General features: G+C 39.6%; 1 protein-coding gene across 1 annotated transcript; it reads right to left on the bottom strand.

Moving 5' to 3' along the window:
* Positions 1 to 380: 380 nt before the first annotated feature.
* On the bottom strand, positions 381 to 12042 carry stbd1 (starch binding domain 1). The gene is made up of 3 exons (XM_061877017.1): positions 11666 to 12042; positions 8239 to 8609; positions 381 to 4428 (listed from the first exon to the last, which is right to left on the bottom strand). The coding sequence occupies exons 1-3, from the start codon at positions 11925 to 11927 to the stop codon at positions 1084 to 1086; spliced, it is 3978 nt and encodes a 1325-aa protein (XP_061733001.1). The 5' UTR covers positions 11928 to 12042; the 3' UTR covers positions 381 to 1083.
* Between the last annotated feature and the right edge of the window lie 6822 nt (positions 12043 to 18864).

Here is an 18864-nt window from a genome sequence, read left to right as displayed (position 1 = left end):
ACAACATAATCTGATATGATTTCATAGTTTAAAGCAATATTTATGTATTTTTTATGATGAATAAGTGCTAAAAATGTTTTTGCCTGCACGCTCACATGAATTATTTGTGCCCTAGTACAGTATTAGGTCTAGTGACGGCCCTGGAGAAGAGCCTGTCATGTAATGCCCGCAGCTAAAAGCAACTGCGTGAGAAAGTATACTCGAATATTCCGATAGTCATTTTCTATATCGCACAGAGACAAACCCACGATATATCGTATGTATCGATATATCGCCCAGCCAATATTTTGCAGCACAGTCCCAGAAAAATAAGATTTAAAAGCACAAAAACAAAATAAAGTGCTCGTTTCGCTGAAATAAATCAAACATTGCACTGGTAATTGTAATTAACTGGCCTTTATTTAAATACGCGACATATATTCCACTTATGACTGACAATTTATTTGCAATACATACATCCAGCATTAACATCACAAGATTGCATAATAGGATACAACTTTGAGAATATAGATTTAAAAAAAACATTTTATAAGTCTCATAAAAAGGCACTGGATGAAGTGAGACTGTTACATGCAGGCAGGAAAAACAGCAGAATCACACTTGTAGTTTTTAACAAAATCTGGCTATTCAAACAGTCGTTATTGCTTTGATTATTGCTGTGAGTCAAGTGCATGCGTGTATGTATGCACACAGAATCATAAAAAAACAGTATTGCAGCTTCTACACCAATTGAACATTTAAGTTGCAACTCGCCCAGTTAAAAAAAGTGCCAATTGTGAAACAACGGGTGTTGCAAAATCAGTGTGTAAATATCGTTCTGGACGCCAGTCCTACAATCAGTGAGTTGGAAGTCAAAACAATCTGACTGGTGCTAACTTACAAACAGTCGGTGACATCTAACAGTTTTCCTATCGTCAAATATATTTATAGAACGTAACGCATTCTAACGTCTGAATATGAACCTATTTGCTTCCCAATGTGTCAAACCTGCCATTTCATATTTAAAAATATTAAATCACAAAAAAAAAAAAAAAGCCCTGCGTTAAAATAGTACCCAGCACACCTCATGACCTACAACGGCCCTCACAGAAAACCCCAAAATTTGTGCAGGAGCACATCTTCGCCGCATCCCGTATCGAGCAGTCGGTTGCCGCATTCTTCCCAGCGACAGACCTCCCCCTTGTCCACTACCACAAACTTCCACTGCACGAGACTCTTGGCGGGGAGACTCACCGCGGCCGCCCAGTATCCGTCATCGGCGCTCTCCAGAGGGATGTACCCCTTCCAGTTTCCCAACTCCGACCGGTTTCCTGTGACCGCCAACTTCTGGAAGGGCGACTGGGTGAGGTAGTGGACGCGGAAGGTCACGCTGACGTTCCTACTTCCCACGTTTTCAGGTTGGACTTCACATGGGGGCTCTGAGTCGGTGTGCTTTGGTTCTTCAGCGGGGAGCAGGTCTGTGGTGCGATGCTGGCCAAAAGACGGCAGTGTGAGGTTCATCCAGGGAAGATGTTGGCTACCATCTGTGATCCACTCGTTATGGTCCATAGTGGCCTCCATGATATTTATTTCAGTCTTGGCAAAGTTCTCATCTTTTTCGGTTTCTTTATGTTCTGCACAATCCCTTTTCTCCTTAACACTTTCTGCAACTTTCACATTCTGCTCATCACTTCTCATCTCTCTTTGGTCACCAACCTGGTTTACTGTAAACGAGTCACGATCAGAGCGGTCCAACAGCAGATCTGGTTGAGGTTCAAACCCCATTGCTGCTTCAACGTCCCCCATTACTGACAGAATTGCATTTTCGCCAAAGAGACTAGTTTGAGTCTCTGGTTTCTCCTTCATGGGTGGTTCCTGATCCATCACCAGAAGCTCCATGGTACTGAAGTGATTCCCGGGGTCAGTTAGTTCAGGGCTGACGGCCATACTGGAAATTCCGCTCTCTTCACCTACACCGCATGTCATGTCGTTATCCCTCAGATCGTTTGGCATGAAGAGCGGTAGGGTCATGTCAGGAGAAGGATCAATGACCACAAAGGAACAATCTTCAATTTGGACATTTTGTTGGTCTTGAGAGGAAATGGCTTTGTGGAAGGTTTGGTCTCTGGCATCTGTATCAACTGCAGAGTCAACCCTCAGATCCTGAATGGAGGGATCAGTTTCAGTAATTGCATCAATGATGCTTACACTGTTAATCTCTTGGGAACTTGGGCACATATGGGGTTTGGACATATGTTCTACCAGTTCCTTATCTTCTGTGGTTGAATCATTTTCAATCCTGTTTTGGACTTGAGCCGGTGGTTCAAACTGGTTCTTCTCTTGGACACTTTCTTGATCATCATAGATCAGAACATGGGGTTTGGACATATGTATGACCGGTTCATTGTCTTCTGTGGTTGAATCATTTTCAATCCTGTTTTGGACTTGAGCCGGTGGGTCAAACTGATTCTTCTCTTGGACGCTTTCTTGATCATCATAGACCAGAACAAGGGGTTTGGACATATGTACGACCGGTTCCTTATCTTCTGTGGTTGAATCATTTTCAATCCTGTTTTGGACTTGAGCCGGTAGTTCAAACTGGTTCTTCTCTTGGACACTTTCTTGATCATTATAGACCAGAACATGGGGTTTGGACATATGTACGACCGGTTCCTTATCTTCTGTGGTTGAATCATTTTCAATCCTGTTTTGGACTTGAGCTGGTGGGTCAAACTGGTTTTTCTCTTGATCATCATAGACCAGAACATGGGGTTTTGACACATGTTCCACCAGTTCCTTATCTTCTACTGTGGTCGAACCATTTTCAATCATGTTTTGGACTTGAGCCGATGTCATTGGAGGTTCGAACTGGTTCAACTCTTGGACGCGTTGTTGATCATAGACGAGAGCAAGGGGTTCTGACATATGTTCGACCGGTTCCTTATCTTCTGTGGTTGAATATTTTTCAATCCGGTTTTGGACTGGAGCCGCTGGGTCAAACTGGTTTGTTTCTTGGACACTTTCTTGATCATCATAGACCAGAACATGGGGTATGGACGTATGTTCCACCGGTTCCTTATCTTCTACTGTGGTCGAACCATTTTCAATCCTGTTTTGGACTTGAGCCGATGTCATTGGAGGTTCGAACTGGTTCAACTCTTGGACGCGTTGTTGATCATAGACGAGAGCAAGGGGTTCTGACATATGTTCGACCGGTTCCTTATCTTCTGTGGTTGAATATTTTTCAATCCGGTTTTGGACTGGAGCCGCTGGGTCAAACTGGTTTTTTTCTTGGACACTTTCTTGATCATCATAGACCAGAACATGGGGTATGGACGTATGTTCCACCGGTTCCTTATCTTCTACTGTGGTCGAACCATTTTCAATCATGTTTTGGACTTGAGCCGATGTCATCGGAGGTTCGAACTGGTTCAACTCTTGGACGCTTTGTTGATCATAGACGAGAGCAAGGGGTTTGGACATATGTTCGACCGGTTCCTTATCTTCTGTGGTTGAATATTTTTCAATCCTGTTTGGGACTGGAGCCGGTGGCTCAAACTGGTTCGTTTCTTGGACACTTTCTTGATCATCATAGACCAGAACATGGGGTTTGGATGTATGTTCCACCGGTTCCTTATCTTCTACTGTGGTCGAACCATTTTCAATCATGATTTGGACTTGAGCCGATGTCATCGGAGGTTGGAACTGGTTCATCTCTTGGACGCTTTGTTGATCATAGACGAGAACATGGGGTTTGGACATGTGTTCGACCGGTTCCTCATCTTCCACTGTGGTTGAACCATTTTCAGTCATTCCAGTCACACTTTGACTTTGGTCGGATGGCATTGGAAGTTCAACATCTTCATCCAAAGTTGGAACTTCTACTTTCTGTGGCTGGTCATTTGTTGACTTGTCAGAAAAAGAGCCCAAGGCATCAGAGGTGATACGTGACACGAGTTCATCCACAAGTTCTTCAACCATCATCGGGACTCTTGGCTTGTCTCCACTGCTGGCACTAATTTGACAACTCTCCACAGGTTCATCATGAGAAACATCCATCTCTAGGTTGCATTTCAGGCTGTGGTCCTCTTGCTGCGAATGTTCTTCCGACCGAGCATCAACATCAACAGTTGTGTTGTTCAAGTGATCTCCTTCATCGCCCTCTTTAGTCTGGATGACCTCGTTTGTTCTCTCCTCTTTTTGAAGATTGTTTTGGTGGTGATTTACATTTTCAACGGCATCATTTAGGCTCGTGAGTGTCGTGTTCAGTTCCACGGTTTCCGTCTCTGGCGTAGATCCAACGTCTTGTTTATCTTGATCAACATATTCCTCCAAGACAAGGGGTTCCTCCATGTACACAACTTGACTCAAAGGCTTTAAGTTTCCCTCTTGTGTGGCGTTTTTCGTGGAAATAGCCTCATCTGTGACACGATCCCAGTATAGTTGGTCCTGGAGAGGAGAATATGAAATTAAACTCCACCAAACAGATTGTAGCAATCAAACATGCTAGCCAGAGTTTCAAACATTGCAAGGACAAGTAAATCCATTGTTTTTTTTAAAAAAATGGCATGGAGACATTGCTTTCTGAATGTTCTGATATAAACAATTCTACCCTAACGAGTTGCCATGTTTGAAGTTATAAAAAGGACAACTTCTCATAGCTGAGCTCTTTAGATCGTAAACTAAGATTAACTGCGCTTCTGTTGGTTGCCATTAAGAACTGTGCTCTATTTGACCCCCAACTGCATCTTTATCTTTTCTACACAATCAAGAGAGAAATTAATCAATCTTAGACAAAGTTTGTTTTGCCATCGGTCTGTTCTAGAGCCAGACTGATTAGTTCCTGGCTGTTTTTGTGATGTAGTGATTGGAGCACAAACTTGTTGGACACAAACATTCATGAAGTTTGCTTCTTTTATGAATTTATTATGGGTCTACTGAAAATGTGAGCAAATGTGCTGGGTCAAAAGTGTACATACAGCAATGTTAATATTTGGTTGTATGTCCCTTGGCAAGTTTCACTGCAATAAGGCGCTTTTGGTTGAATTTTGGACCACTCCTCCTGACTAAATTGGTGCAGTTGAGTTAAATTTGTCAGTTTTCAGAAATGTACTTGTTTTTTCAGCATTGTCAACATGTTTAACTCAGGACTTTGGGAAGGCCATTCTAAAACTTGAATTCTAACCACAGACCTTCCCTCCAGGTCTTATCTTTGTCGATGTGATGTCAGAGGAAACAAAAATGTTCCTGTTTGGCCACAATACCCAGCAATATGCTTGGAGGAGAAAAAGGTGAGGCCTTTAATCCCAGGAACACCATACCCACCGTCAAGCAGGGTAGTGGTACTATTATGCTCTGGGCCTGTTTTGCTACCAATTGAACTGGTGCTTTACGGAGTAAATGGGACAATGAAAAAGGAGGATTACCTCCAAATTCTTCAGGACAAGCTAAAATCATCAGCCTGGAGGTTGGGTCTTGGGCGCAGTTGTGCGTTCCAACAGGACAATGACCCCAAACACATGTCAAATGTGGTAAAGGAATGGCTAAATCAGGCTAGAATGAAGGTTTTAGAATGGACTTCCCAAAGTCCTGACTTAAACGTGCGGACAATGCTGAAGAAACAAGTCCATGTCAGAAAAGCAACACATTTAGCTTAACTGCACCAATTCTGTCAAGAGGAGTGGTCAAAAATTCAAACTTATTGCAGTGAAACTTGCCAAGAGACATGTAAGCAAATACCAACATTGCTGTATGTATACTTTTGACCCGGCACATGTGCTCACATTTTCAGTAGAGCCATAATAAATTCATAAAAGAAGCAAACTTCATGAATGTTTTTTGTGAGCAACAAGTATGTGCTCCAAACACTACATCACAAAAAAATAAGAGTTGTAGAAAGGATTGGAAACTCTTCCAACATGTTGGCTTGCAGAACCCTGGCCTAAAACACGAGTGTAGAGCAAAATGTATTGGAGAAAGGCAAAATGCTGCCTGGTGTTTACATCCACACACATTCCTCAACATCCCGCCATAATCACAAGGCGACTGCTTACTAGGGTTGTGAACGATTAACTGATGCGACCGAGTATTTGTTTCAACAAGTGAGCGATTAGGCTGCATCGGTAGCAGACTCCTCAATCAATGCGAATAATCCATTAATTCCTCTCTGAATGGGTTATAGAGCCATGGATTGGTTATTGTGAGACTTTGCATGCGTTGGCTAGCTAACAATATGCGCCAGGGTCTCTAAAACAACGCGAAAGCTGAAGCTACTCGCCAAAACGCGGTAGCTGCCTAGCTGGTATTAGCACGAGTGATAAACAAGGGACAACACGGAAAATGGAGGGGGAGAATGAAAGAGTCAGTCTGACCGAAGGTGATAATGGGCCGAGAAAGATTTTCAACGCATCGGGGAGACAGAAATCCAAAGTTTGGAAAATGTTGGGGTTTTATAAGAAGGAAGGGAAGCTCGACAGAAGCCATGCTATTTGTAAATTGTGTCGAGCATCGTTGACGTACACTGGCAGCACTACAAATCTCCACCAGCATCAAAGAGGAAACACAGCCAAGAGTACGGTGAGTTAGATTTTTCTTTTTACATATGCATTTATTTTCTCTATTCTTTTACACAAAGCCCTTGTCACTGTGCTCATTGTTGCCACATGTTGAGATGTGTTATAGGTGTGTAACTTGTTTATATTGTACTGCTGCACCTTTGTTACCTACCTCTAGTGTTCAAAACACTATATGCTCAGGCTGAAATATTGAATCTATGTTACCTACCTCTAGTGTTCAAAACACTATATGCTCAGGCTGAAATATTGAATCTTTGTTACCTACCTCTAGTGTTCAAAGCTATGCTAAGGCTGAAATATTGAATCTTTGTTACCTACCGCTAGTGTTCAAAACACTATATGCTCAGGCTGAAATATTGAATCTTTGTTACCTACCTCTAGTGTTCAAAGCTATGCTCAGGCTGAAATATTGAATCTTTGTTACCTACCGCTAGTGTTCAAAACACTATAAGCTCAGGTTGAAATATTGAATATTTGTTACCTACCTCTTGTGTTCAAAACACTATATGGTTAGGTTGAAATATTGAGTCTTTGTTACCTACTTCTAGTGTTCAAAACACTATAAGCTCAGGCTGAAATATTGAATCCTTGTTACCTACCTCTAATGTTCAAAACACTATAAGCTCAGGCTGAAATATTGAATCTTTGTTACCTACCTCTCGTGTTCAAAGCTATGCTCAGGCTGAAATATTGAATCTTTGTTACCTACCAGTAGTGTTCAAAACACTATAAGCTCAGGTTGAAATATTGAATATTTGTTACCTACCTCTTGTGTTCAAAACACTATAAGCTCAGGCTGAAATATTGAATCTTTGTTACCTACCTCTCGTGTTCAAAGCTATGCTCAGGCTGAAATATTGAATCTTTGTTACCTACCAGTAGTGTTCAAAACACTATAAGCTCAGGTTGAAATATTGAATATTTGTTACCTACCTCTTGTGTTCAAAACACTATATGGTTAGGTTGAAATATTGAACCTTTGTTACCTAGCTCTAGTGTTCAAAAAACTATATGGTTAGGTTGAAATATTGAATCTTTGTTACCTACTTCTAGTGTTCAAAACACTATAAGCTCAGGCTGAAATATTGAATCTTTGTTACCTACCTCTAATGTTCAAAGCACTATATGCTCAGGCTGAAATATTGAATCTTTGTTACCTACCTCTCGTGTTCAAAGCTATGCTCAGGCTGAAATATTGAATATTTGTTACCTACCACTAGTGTTCAAAACACTATAAGCTTAGGTTGAAATATTGAATATTTGTTACCTACATCTAGTGTTCAAAACACTATATGCTCAGGTTGAAATATTGAATCTTTGTTACCTACCTCTAGTGTTCAAAACTATGCTCAGGCTGAAATATTACACTTTGTTGTTACTATTCATTGCTACTTTTACCTCTGGAGTTCCCATCCTACTATTCAGCCAGACTTTTTTTGGTCCATGTCTAAAAATAAATACATTGACATGTGATTTTGTTGTTCTGTTTTTTTTGCTAGTGCCATAAAGCCGCAATGCTTGGGGATTTGTAGTCTTGAATATTAACCGTCTAATCGAATCGTATCGTTCGGAATCGAATTGGTCTGTGATAAAAGGATATCGTTTTTGAATCGAATCGTAACCTGTGTATCTAGATGCATATCGAATCGTTTATCAGAGAGAGATGTGCAACCCTACTGCTTACATGCTCTTCATGGTGGATCTCAGGTGGTTCTACCAAGCTGCTCCGTGGTACCTCTTCATCCTTCACGGCGTCCACTCTGGCACTGGAGGAGCAAACCTCAGCATCCTCATCCTGTACTTCCGCCACTGCACTCTGCAGGGTTAGACCGGGGTCCTCGAAGATCACATGTGGTTCCATGGATGAGGACTGCACAGTTTGCATGTGGGGTGAGGTATCATGGTGGCCGACTGGTGCTTGGATGTCAGTCTGTGGGGGAGGACAGGGCCAAGAGTCCCTCTTAGCAGCAGCAGCACGGCGTTGCCGGACTTGGGGTTGAGTTTCAGTTTCTTCATCCTCCTGTTTCACATCCAGGGAGTCGTCATCTGTAACTCCTGGCACACAAAACAAGTACTTTAGTTGTATTATAACACGCACCCCAGAGCGTTTCTAATATTCTGTACTTATTTCTTCACGACACTGAAATATTTGGTACGATTAACTAAAATGACGCAATTTCTGAAGGAATTGCGTGTGAATGCTTTAATGCCAATGTTGTCTGTCTGTGTTGGGCCTGTGATGAGGTGGTGACTTGTCCTGGGCGTACCCTGCCTTCCACCCGATTGTTGCTGAGATAGGCACCAACGCCCCCCGCGATCCCAAAGGGAATAAGCGCTACAAAATGAATGGATTGATGGATGGATGGATGGTCCAATGCCAAAGTTCAAGAGTTGGAATTTCCAGGAAAACCGGAAATTGGTTTGGAACTTGGAAACGTGTTGGTTGGATGAATGGAATGTGTTGAGGTTGGAAGGGTTTGGATAGGCTGAACAATTTGGGAGTTGTAAAACCTGGAAAAAAATTCCCATTCATATCAATGGAAACTGGAAATTTGGGAATTTAGGGAAAAGCGGGATTTTTAAAAAATGATTAGAAGCATGAGTTGGTTGGTGTTGGATTATTATTATTATGTATTTATTTTTAAAAATCGGTCAAGAAATGTCAGCGTAGTAACAGTTTAATTAAAAAAAATGGCATGACAGAATTTCGAGAAAACTGGGAATTTTTTAAATTCCAAAACAAACTTGACTTTTTGTCCTGACTAAGGAATGTTTTGACAGTGGAACGGTTGAAAAATGTGAAAAGGAGTCATCGCACTAAAAAAAAGGTTGGAAATAAGATCAGAAAACAAAACAAAACAGGAATTCCTGGACATTTTTTGAAGGTGAAAAAATGGTTTTAAATTCCAGGATGAATTGAAAGTGTTGAAGGCGGAATGGTTTGAATCAGTTGAAAAATGTGGGATTTGTGGAAGTCTGAAAAATGGATAATTCATTCTGAATGAGGAAAATATCCCTAAAAAAATGGGATTTCTAGGAAATCGGGGGATTTGTTTTTTAAATAATTTTTGAAAGGGCGCACACAGGTCCTGACCAGGGGGGATATTTTGAAGTTGGAACGGTTTGAAATCGGATAAAAAAATGTGGGAGTTGAGTTAAAAATGTCCCATTCATTTCAATGGGAAATTCATGTAAAATTTTTGAATTTAGGGAAAAGCAGGATTTTAAAAAAGTGATTAGAAGTATTAATGTCGTGAATGAGATCAATTGGTTGGTGTTGGAATTGTTTAAATTCGTAAAGAAATGTTGAAAATGGTATTACGGAATTTCAGAAAAACAGGGAATTTTTTTCAGTTCTAAAACAAACTTGATTTTTTGTCCTAAGAAGAATGCTTTAGACAATGAAACGGTTGGAAATAAAGTTAGAAAAAAAAACAGAAATTCTTCTATGGTGTAAAAATTGTTGTTTGAATTTCCAGGATGCATTGAAAGTGTTGAAGGTGGAATGGTTTGAATCGGTTGAAAAATGCGGGAGTTTTAAAACTTTGAAAAATGTCCCATTCCTTTCAATGAAAACTTCCTGGAAATTTTGGAATTTAGGGAAAAGCTGGATTTTTTTTTTAATGAATAGAAGCATGAATGCCTGAATGAGATGAATTGGTTGGTGTTGGAATTGCTTAAATCGGTCAAGAAATGTTGAAGTAGTAACAGTTAATTTAAATAAAAATGGTATAACAGAATTTCGGGAAAACTGGGAATTTTTTCAAGTTCTTAAACCAACTTAATTTTTTTTGTCCTGACTTAGAGGAATGTTTTGACGGTAGAACGGTTGAAAAATGTGAAAGGAGTCATTGTACAAAAAAAAGGTTAGAAAAAAAAAACAGGAATTTCTGGAGATTTTTTGAAGGTGGAAAATGGTTGTTTGAATTTCCAGGATGAATTGAAAGTGTTGAAGGTGGAATGGTTTGAATCGGTTGAAAAATGTGGGGATTGTTGAAGTCTGAAAAATGGATAATTCATTCCGAATGAGAATAATGTCACTAAAAACTGGGAATTCTACGAAATCTGGGATTTTTAAAATATTTTTTATAATTGTTGAAAGGGCGCACACAGGTCCTGAACAGGGGGAATATTTTGAAGTTGGAACTGTTTGAAATCAGATAAAAAAAATGTGGAAGTTGTAAAATTTTAAAAAATGTCTCATTCATTTCAACGGGAACTTCCTGAAAATTTTGGAATTTAGGGAAAAGCTGGATTTTTGGGGGGGAAATTATTAGAAGCATTAATGTCCCGAATGAGATGAATTGGTTGGTGTTGGTTTTGTTTGAAATCAGTCAAGAAATGTTGACATAGTAACAGTTTTAATTAAAAAAAAATGGCAATACGGAATTTCGGGAAAACTTGGAATTCCATGTTCACAGAAGAACTTTAAGGGCACAAAAAAAATATAAATCAGAACCAATCGTAGGAAATTAGGGTTGTAGGGTATATCGATACTCATGAATCCACAACGATACCACACTATTTGCGTCGTCACCTCGTGACATATACTTTTGACCCAGCAGATTTAAAAAAAAAAAAAAATCAAAAAAGCAGCAAACTTCATGAATGTTTTTTGTGAGCAACAAGTATGTGCTCCAATCACTACATCACAAAAAAATAAGAGTTGCAGAAATGATTGAAAACTCAAGACAGCCATGACATGATGTTCTTTACAAGTGTATGTACACTTTTGACCACGGCTGTATATTACAAAAAAATCAATTAAAACAAAAATCTAAAATTTGTTCACATGTGTGAATCTATATTTTTCTAAAAGTATGATATTCAACAACAACAAAAATACAATGTGTTGGACTTTGTCCAATCGTTCCAAAGCACATTTCTGACGCTAAAAGTGAGTTTCCTCCACACTAAATGAATTTTTTTTTAAATCTATATATAGCCCTAAATTAATCCAAGCATTCATTTAAAGCTTCCCTTTGAAGCCTATTTTTAAAATTATCGACCATAAGAGAATAACTCAAATTAATCGACGCACTTGACGTTGTTTGTCCAAACTCCAGCGTGCACACACACGTTATTTGCGATGACGTCATGCGATGACGTACCTGTTGAAGCAGCGGATCTTGCTGCCTCCAGTCCGGCCTGCACGGACCCGTCGGCCCCCGCGGGAAGGTGCCTCTCCTCCTCGGTCTTCCTCCTCCTCGTCGTCCCCCTCACGGCGCGGTAGATGACGTAGCCCGCCAGCACCGACACCACGGCGAACACGGCCAGAGCCACGGCCGGACCGTGCCGCCCGATCATGCAGAAGAGGGACGCCAGGTCGACACGTCTTTCCACGGCCACGCCGTCGCTGCCTTTGTGGCCCATGGCGCTTTGGTGATAAAGGGTGACGGTGTGACGTGGGTCCGTCCGTGGGCGAGCCTGGTGGGAGTGAACGCGTGCGTGCGTGGACGCCTCTTGTTGCTGCTGCAGGTGCAGCTCATTGGTCGATGACGTCACAGGGAGCGCGGCGTTTCATTCATAAAGGACGTTTTCGCGAATATTAAAAAAAAACAAAAACATAATGACTAGTGTAATGAACAGCAATCCGTCAGGCAAAAAAAAAAACAAACAGTAAAAAACAAATAACCGCGGTGACAATATAAAACAAAAAGCATTGATTCAATTAGCGTATTTGCATAATTGCATACCCGGATGTTTGGACTCCATCCACCCTGAATCGTCACGTTAGCTTTTTTTGTACCGTTGACTTAATTTTTGTAGTCACTGTTTTTTTTCTTTTAGATTGTACATTTGGATATGAAAAAAAAACGTGTTTAATTTTTTTTTTTTTACCAAAAATAAAGATTTAAAAATCTTCAATAATCGCAAACGGAAAAGGAGGGACGAACTCTGTTTCGTCATTTCCGGTATTCACATCGCCATGATATTAATCGATTTGGGATAGCAACATTCAGAAACTAAGTGGGCAGTTAGTAGGAATACTTAAAGTGTAAGTTCATCACTGTGGAAATTAAATAAAGTCAAACATTAATAACACCTTCAACACCTGTTTTTAATACGTTTTCTGCTTGGTCTGCTGAGTAAATGATGTAGTAACGCCCAACATCCACTAGATGTCGTGTTGAACCTATTCTTTTTTTAATAAATGTTTTTTTTATTGAATTTGACAGGTATTACAATGTACAATAGAATAGTCAACACATTTTCCCCTTTTTTTCCCACCCACTTCCAAGAGCAGCAACCCAACCCATACCCCATACACACATAAACCCCCCTCCCCCCCAGGTCCTACATAAGTTAAAGGTACAGTCACAAATGGAAAATAATTAGTAAATCAGTTTCTTCTCAACATAGGAAAATAGTAAATATACACCCGGAATAAATATAAAAAAAATAAATAAAAAGAAGCTGGTTTATGAAAGGTGAATTACATGTGTCCTGTAGAGTCTTTAATTTAGCTATGTAGTCAACCATACAGCCCCAAACAAAATAAAACTTCTCAGGTGCCCCCCTAAGATTGAACTTTATTTTTTCCAGATCTAAATACATCATAAGGTCTTTAAGCCATAAGGAGGCTTTGGGGCAGAAAGGTGACTTCCACTCCAGCAAAATTCTGCTATGTGCTAATAAGGACGTAAAGGCGATACTATCCTTAATTTTTCTCCTTATTTGGGGATCTGATACCGTCCCAAAAATAGCCATTTCTGTACATGGTGGTGTTGAACCTATTCAACTGAATTTATGAGCGCACTGCTTACATTTTTGGACGTCACAACTGCTTAAAAACTATACTAAACAAAATAGAACACACTTAAAAAAATAACTTTTCAGTTTGGATTCATTATTGGTTGTTTGAACACAATAATAAACATTATTTAAATTAATTTGAAAAATAAAACAATTCCCTCAATCGGCGTATTTAAGTAATTGCATACCCGGATGTTGCACTCAAACGTGCAACAATGGACTCAAGCACCCTGAATTGTCGCGTTTATTTTTTGTAACGTTGACTTAATTTTTGTAGTCTTGAATAAATCACAGTTTTTTTATTTTAGATTGTACATTTGGATATAAAAAATGTTTTCTTAAATTTTTTTTAACCAATAATAAAGATTTAAAAACCTTCAATCATCGCCAACGGAAAAGGAGGGACGAACTCTGCAACGTCATTTCCGGTAATCACATTGCCATGATATTAATCGATTTGGGACAGCAAAATTCAGAAACTAGGTGAGCAGTTAGTAGGAATACTTAAAGTGTAAGTTCATCACTGTGGAAATTAAAATACAGCCAAACATTAATAATAACACCTTCCACACCTGTTTTTAATACGTTTCTGCTTGGTCTGCTGAGTAAATGATGTAGTAGCGCCCAACATCCACTAGATCTCGGAATCAAGTCATTCGACTGAATTTATGAGCTTACATTTTTGCACGTCATCACTGCTTAAAAACTAAACTTAAATAAGATAGAACACACTTAAAAAACACATTTTCTGTCTGGATTCATTATTGAATGTTTGGACACAATAATAAACATTATTTAAATTGTTTGACAAATAAAACAATTCCCTCAATTGGCGTATTTAAATAATTGCATACCCGGATGTTGCACTCAAACGTGCCACAATGGACTCCAACCGCACTGAATTGTCACGTTTATTTTTTGTACTGTTGACTTTTTTTGTAGTCTTGAATAAATCACCGTTTTTTTCTTTTAGATTGTACATTTGGATATAAAAAATGTTTTCTTATTTTTTTTTAACCAAAAATAAAGATTTAAAAACCTTCAATCATCACCAAAATTATAAAGGAAATCAAATGTGGTATTTTATTTTTATTTTTATAAATGTAACATACACATGTTTGTCCACATTATTATGCTCCAGGCAAAAACATCTTTATATAAATGTCGATTAATGAAAGTAAGGCTTACATTTTCTAATTGGCTTAATGGTTTACAATTATCAATCAAATCTTGGAGGATGATTAAGAGTGCAAAAGCCCTTAAATTTATATATTTGTTTTAAACATTTAATGTGATTTAGGTAGCCCTTTTTGTCTTTTGGGATTGTTTTGGTCATATTTTTTAATATTATTATTCATGAATATTTAATACTCTATCTGTATTTGTTTTTATTTTATTTTATTGACATGTTTGTCTTATGTTGAAAGTGCCTTGACTTTTGTGTGCATCACTCATGTATATTTGTTGTTCAATAATAATAATTAAAAAAAATAGGACGGCAAAATTAAAAATCCACGTCCTCAGAAAATAACTGGACAGTTAGTACAGTTACTTACATCTGTGTGGGAAATAAAACACAGCCAAACATTAATAACACCTCCCACACCTGTTTTTAATACGTTTCTGCTTGGTCCGCTGATTAAATGATGTAATAGCGCCTAACATCCACTAGATGTCGTAATTAATCAATTTAACTTAATTTATGAGCACATTTGTTGACGTCATAACTGCTTATAAACCAAACTAAACAAAATACGACCTACTTAAAAACACTTCTTCTGTCTGGATTCATTGTTGGTTGTTTGAACAAAATAATAAACACTGTTGAAAGTAATTTTACAAATAAAACAATTCCTTCAGTAATAATATTAAGTTAAAGTTAAAGTACCAATGATTGTCACACACACACAAGGTGTGGCGAAATTTGTCCTCTGCATTTGACCCATCAATCTTGATCGTACCCCCTGGGAGGTGAGGGGAGCAGTGGGCAGCAGCTGTGCCGCGCCCGGGATGTATAAATATATATTTATGTTTTACATCAGGGGTGTCAAACTCATTTTAGACGGGGGGCCAGATGGAGAAAAATCTACTCCCAAGTGGGCCGGAACGGTAAAATCACGGCACGATAACTTAAAAATAAAGACAACTTCAGATTGTTTTCTTTGTTTAAAAATAGAACAAGCACATTCTGAGAATGTACAAATCATAATGTTGTTGTTTTTTTTGTTTTTGTTTTTTACAACTGCCTGTTGCGGTTAGTAGTGTATATACTATATTTGTCTTTAACTTTATATTCTGAATAAATGATGTGATAATGTTCATAAGTCAACTCGTTAGTGTTCATTTTTAATCCATTAAAAAAAAAATCAAAAATCAAATTACAGGATGTTATTTATATAGTTTGATCATTTTCCTATCTCAGCTACAATCGGGCGGAAGGCGGGGTTTACACAGATGGACAGACAACATTCAAAAGGGAATAAGCGGTAGGAAATGGATGGATGGATGGATGGATAATTTTCCTCAACTGATGTACTAACATCATGTGTTTTTTTTTCTGTACAAATGTAGCATCATCTACAAAGATACAAAAAATAGCTATTGCGACATCCAGTGGACACATTCAGAACAGCAGTCTATTTTATTCAAACATTATAGGTTCATTTTCCATCCATCCATTTTCTACCGCTTATTCCCTTTCAGGGTCGCGGGGGGCGCTGGCGCCTATCTCAGCTACAATCGGGCGGAATGTGGGGTACACCCTGGACAAGTCACTACCTCATCGCAGGGCCAACACAGATAGACAGACAAAATTCAAAAGAGAATAAGCGGTAGAAAATGGATGGATGGATGGATAATTTTCCTCAACTGATGTACTAACATCATGTGTTTTTTTTCCGTACAAATGTACAAAATTGCTATTGCGACATCCAGTGGACACATTCAGAACAGCAGTTTATGTTATTCAAACATCCATCCATCCATTTTCTACCGCTTATTCCCTTTCGGGCTTACGAGGGGCGCTGGTGCCTATCTCAGCTACAATCGGGCGGAAGGCGGAGTACACCCTGGACAAGTCACTACCTCATCACAGGGCCAACACAGATAGACAGACAAAATTCAAAAGAGAATAAGCGGTAGAAAATGGATGGATGGATGGATAATTTTCCTCAACTGATGTACTAACATCATGTGTTTTTTTTCCGTACAAATGTACAAAATTGCTATTGTGACATCCAGTGGACACATTCAGAACAGCAGTTTATGTTATTCAAACATCCATCCATCCATTTTCTACCGCTTATTCCCTTTCGGGCTTACGAGGGGCGCTGGTGCCTATCTCAGCTACAATCGGGCGGAAGGCGGGGTACACCTTGGACAAGTCACTACCTCATCACAGGGCCAACACAGATGGACAGACAAAATTCAAAAGAGAATAAGCGGTAGAAAATGGATGGATGGATGGATAATTTTCCTCAACTGATGTACTAACATCATGTGTTTTTTTTCCGTACAAATGTACAAAATTGCTATTGTGACATCCAGTGGACACATTCAGAACAGCAGTCTATTTTATTCAAACATTATAGGTTCATTTTCCATCCATCCATTTTCTACCGCTTATTCCCTTTCAGGGTCGCGGGGGGCGCTGGCGCCTATCTCAGCTACAATCGGGCGGAAGGTGGGGTACACCCTGGACAAGTCGCTACCTCATCGCAGGGCCAACACAGATAGACAGACAAAATTCAAAAGAGAATAAGCGGTAGAAAATGGATGGATGGATGGATAATTTTCCTCAACTGATGTACTAACATCATGTGTTTTTTTTCCGTACAAATGTACAAAATTGCTATTGCGACATCCAGTGGACACATTCAGAACAGCAGTTTATGTTATTCAAACATCCATCCATCCATTTCTACCGCTTATTCCCTTTCGGGCTTACGAGGGGCGCTGGTGCCTATCTCAGCTACAATCGGGCGGAAGGCGGGGTACACCCTGGACAAGTCACTACCTCATCACAGGGCCAACACAGATAGACAGACAAAATTCAAAAGAGAATAAGCGGTAGAAAATGGATGGATGGATGGATAATTTTCCTCAACTGATGTACTAACATCATGTGTTTTTTTTCCGTACAAATGTACAAAATTGCTATTGTGACATCCAGTGGACACATTCAGAACAGCAGTTTATGTTATTCAAACATTATAGGTTCATTTTCCATCCATCCATTTTCTACCGCTTATTCCCTTTCGGGGTCGCGGGGGGCGCTGGCGCCTATCTCAGCTACAATCGGGCGGAAGGCGGGGTTTACACCCTGGACAAGTCGCCACCTCATCGCAGGGCCAACACAGATAGACAGACAACATTCAAAAGGGAATAAGCGGTAGAAAATGGATGGAAGGATGGATAATTTTCCTCAACTGATGTACTAACATCATGTGTTTTTTTTCCGTACAAATGTACACAATTGCTATTGTGACATCCAGTGGACACATTCAGAACAGCAGTTTATGTTATTCAAACATTATAGGTTCATTTTCCATCCATCCATTTTCTACCGCTTATTCCCTTTCGGGGTCGCGGGGGGCGCTGGCGCCTATCTCAGCTACAATCGGGCGGAAGGCGGGGTTTACACCCTGGACAAGTCGCCACCTCATCGCAGGGCCAACACAGATAGACTTACAACATTCAAAAGGGAATAAGCGGTAGAAAATGGATGGATGGATGGATAATTTTCCTCAACTGATGTACTAACATCATGTGGTTTTTTTCCGTACAAATGTACACAAATGCTATTGCGACATCCAGTGGACACATTCAGAACAGCAGTCTATTTTGTTCAAACATTTTAGGTTCATTTTCATACTTAGCAAACTCATCCCGCGGGCCAGATAAAACCTGTTTGCGGGCCTTTTCTGGCCCTCGGGCCGTACAATTGACAACCCTGTTCTAAAAATAAACACTGTAACTCATAATTGTACACATTATTAAATAATACAAAAATGTGCGACACCTGCTGGGTTTCACAAAAACATTTCCAGGGCACATTGGGCCTAATTTAGTAAAGGTTTGCATGTACTAAAAGTGGCGCAAACCTGATAGCACACGCAAATCTGATCCATTAAATGTGTGTAAATGAGCAGAATAGAAGTGTGATCCATTTTATTTTCATTAATATGCAAAATATCCGCTGATATAGAAGCGTGGGATGCAGTGGTGTCAAGCACGTCTAGAACAGTGGAGACGCCTTTTCTTGACTAATGAATCACGTTTTTCCATCTGGCAATCTGATGCACCAGTCTGGGTTTGGAGGTTGCCAGGAGAACGCTACATTTCGGACTGCATTGTGCCGAGTGTGACATTTGGTGGAGGAGGAATTATGGTGTGGGGTTGTTATTCATAAGTTGAGCTTGGCCTCTTAGTTCCAGTTAAAGGAACTTTGAATGCAAAGACTTTTTGCACAGTCAGTAGCTACAGAGCTCCAAACCTCATGTGGCCTTCCAATTAGCCCACGTACAGTACGCAGAGAGCTTCATGGAATGGGTTT

This window comes from Nerophis ophidion, linkage group LG17 (genome assembly GCF_033978795.1).
Source record: "Nerophis ophidion isolate RoL-2023_Sa linkage group LG17, RoL_Noph_v1.0, whole genome shotgun sequence".
NCBI lineage: Eukaryota > Metazoa > Chordata > Actinopteri > Syngnathiformes > Syngnathidae > Nerophis > Nerophis ophidion.
This window is presented reverse-complemented; position numbering and strand designations above follow the sequence as displayed.

Coding starts and splice junctions, on each gene's coding strand:
- stbd1 (XM_061877017.1), bottom strand. CDS start 11,927: ATGGGCCACAAAGGCAGCGACGGCGTGGCCGTGGAAAGACGTGTCGAC. Junction 8,610..11,665: donor AAGATCCGCTGCTTCAACAG/GTACGTCATCGC, acceptor TTTGTGTGCCAG/GAGTTACAGATGACGACTCC. Junction 4,429..8,238: donor AGATCCACCATGAAGAGCAT/GTAAGCAGTAGG, acceptor TCTCCTCTCCAG/GACCAACTATACTGGGATCG.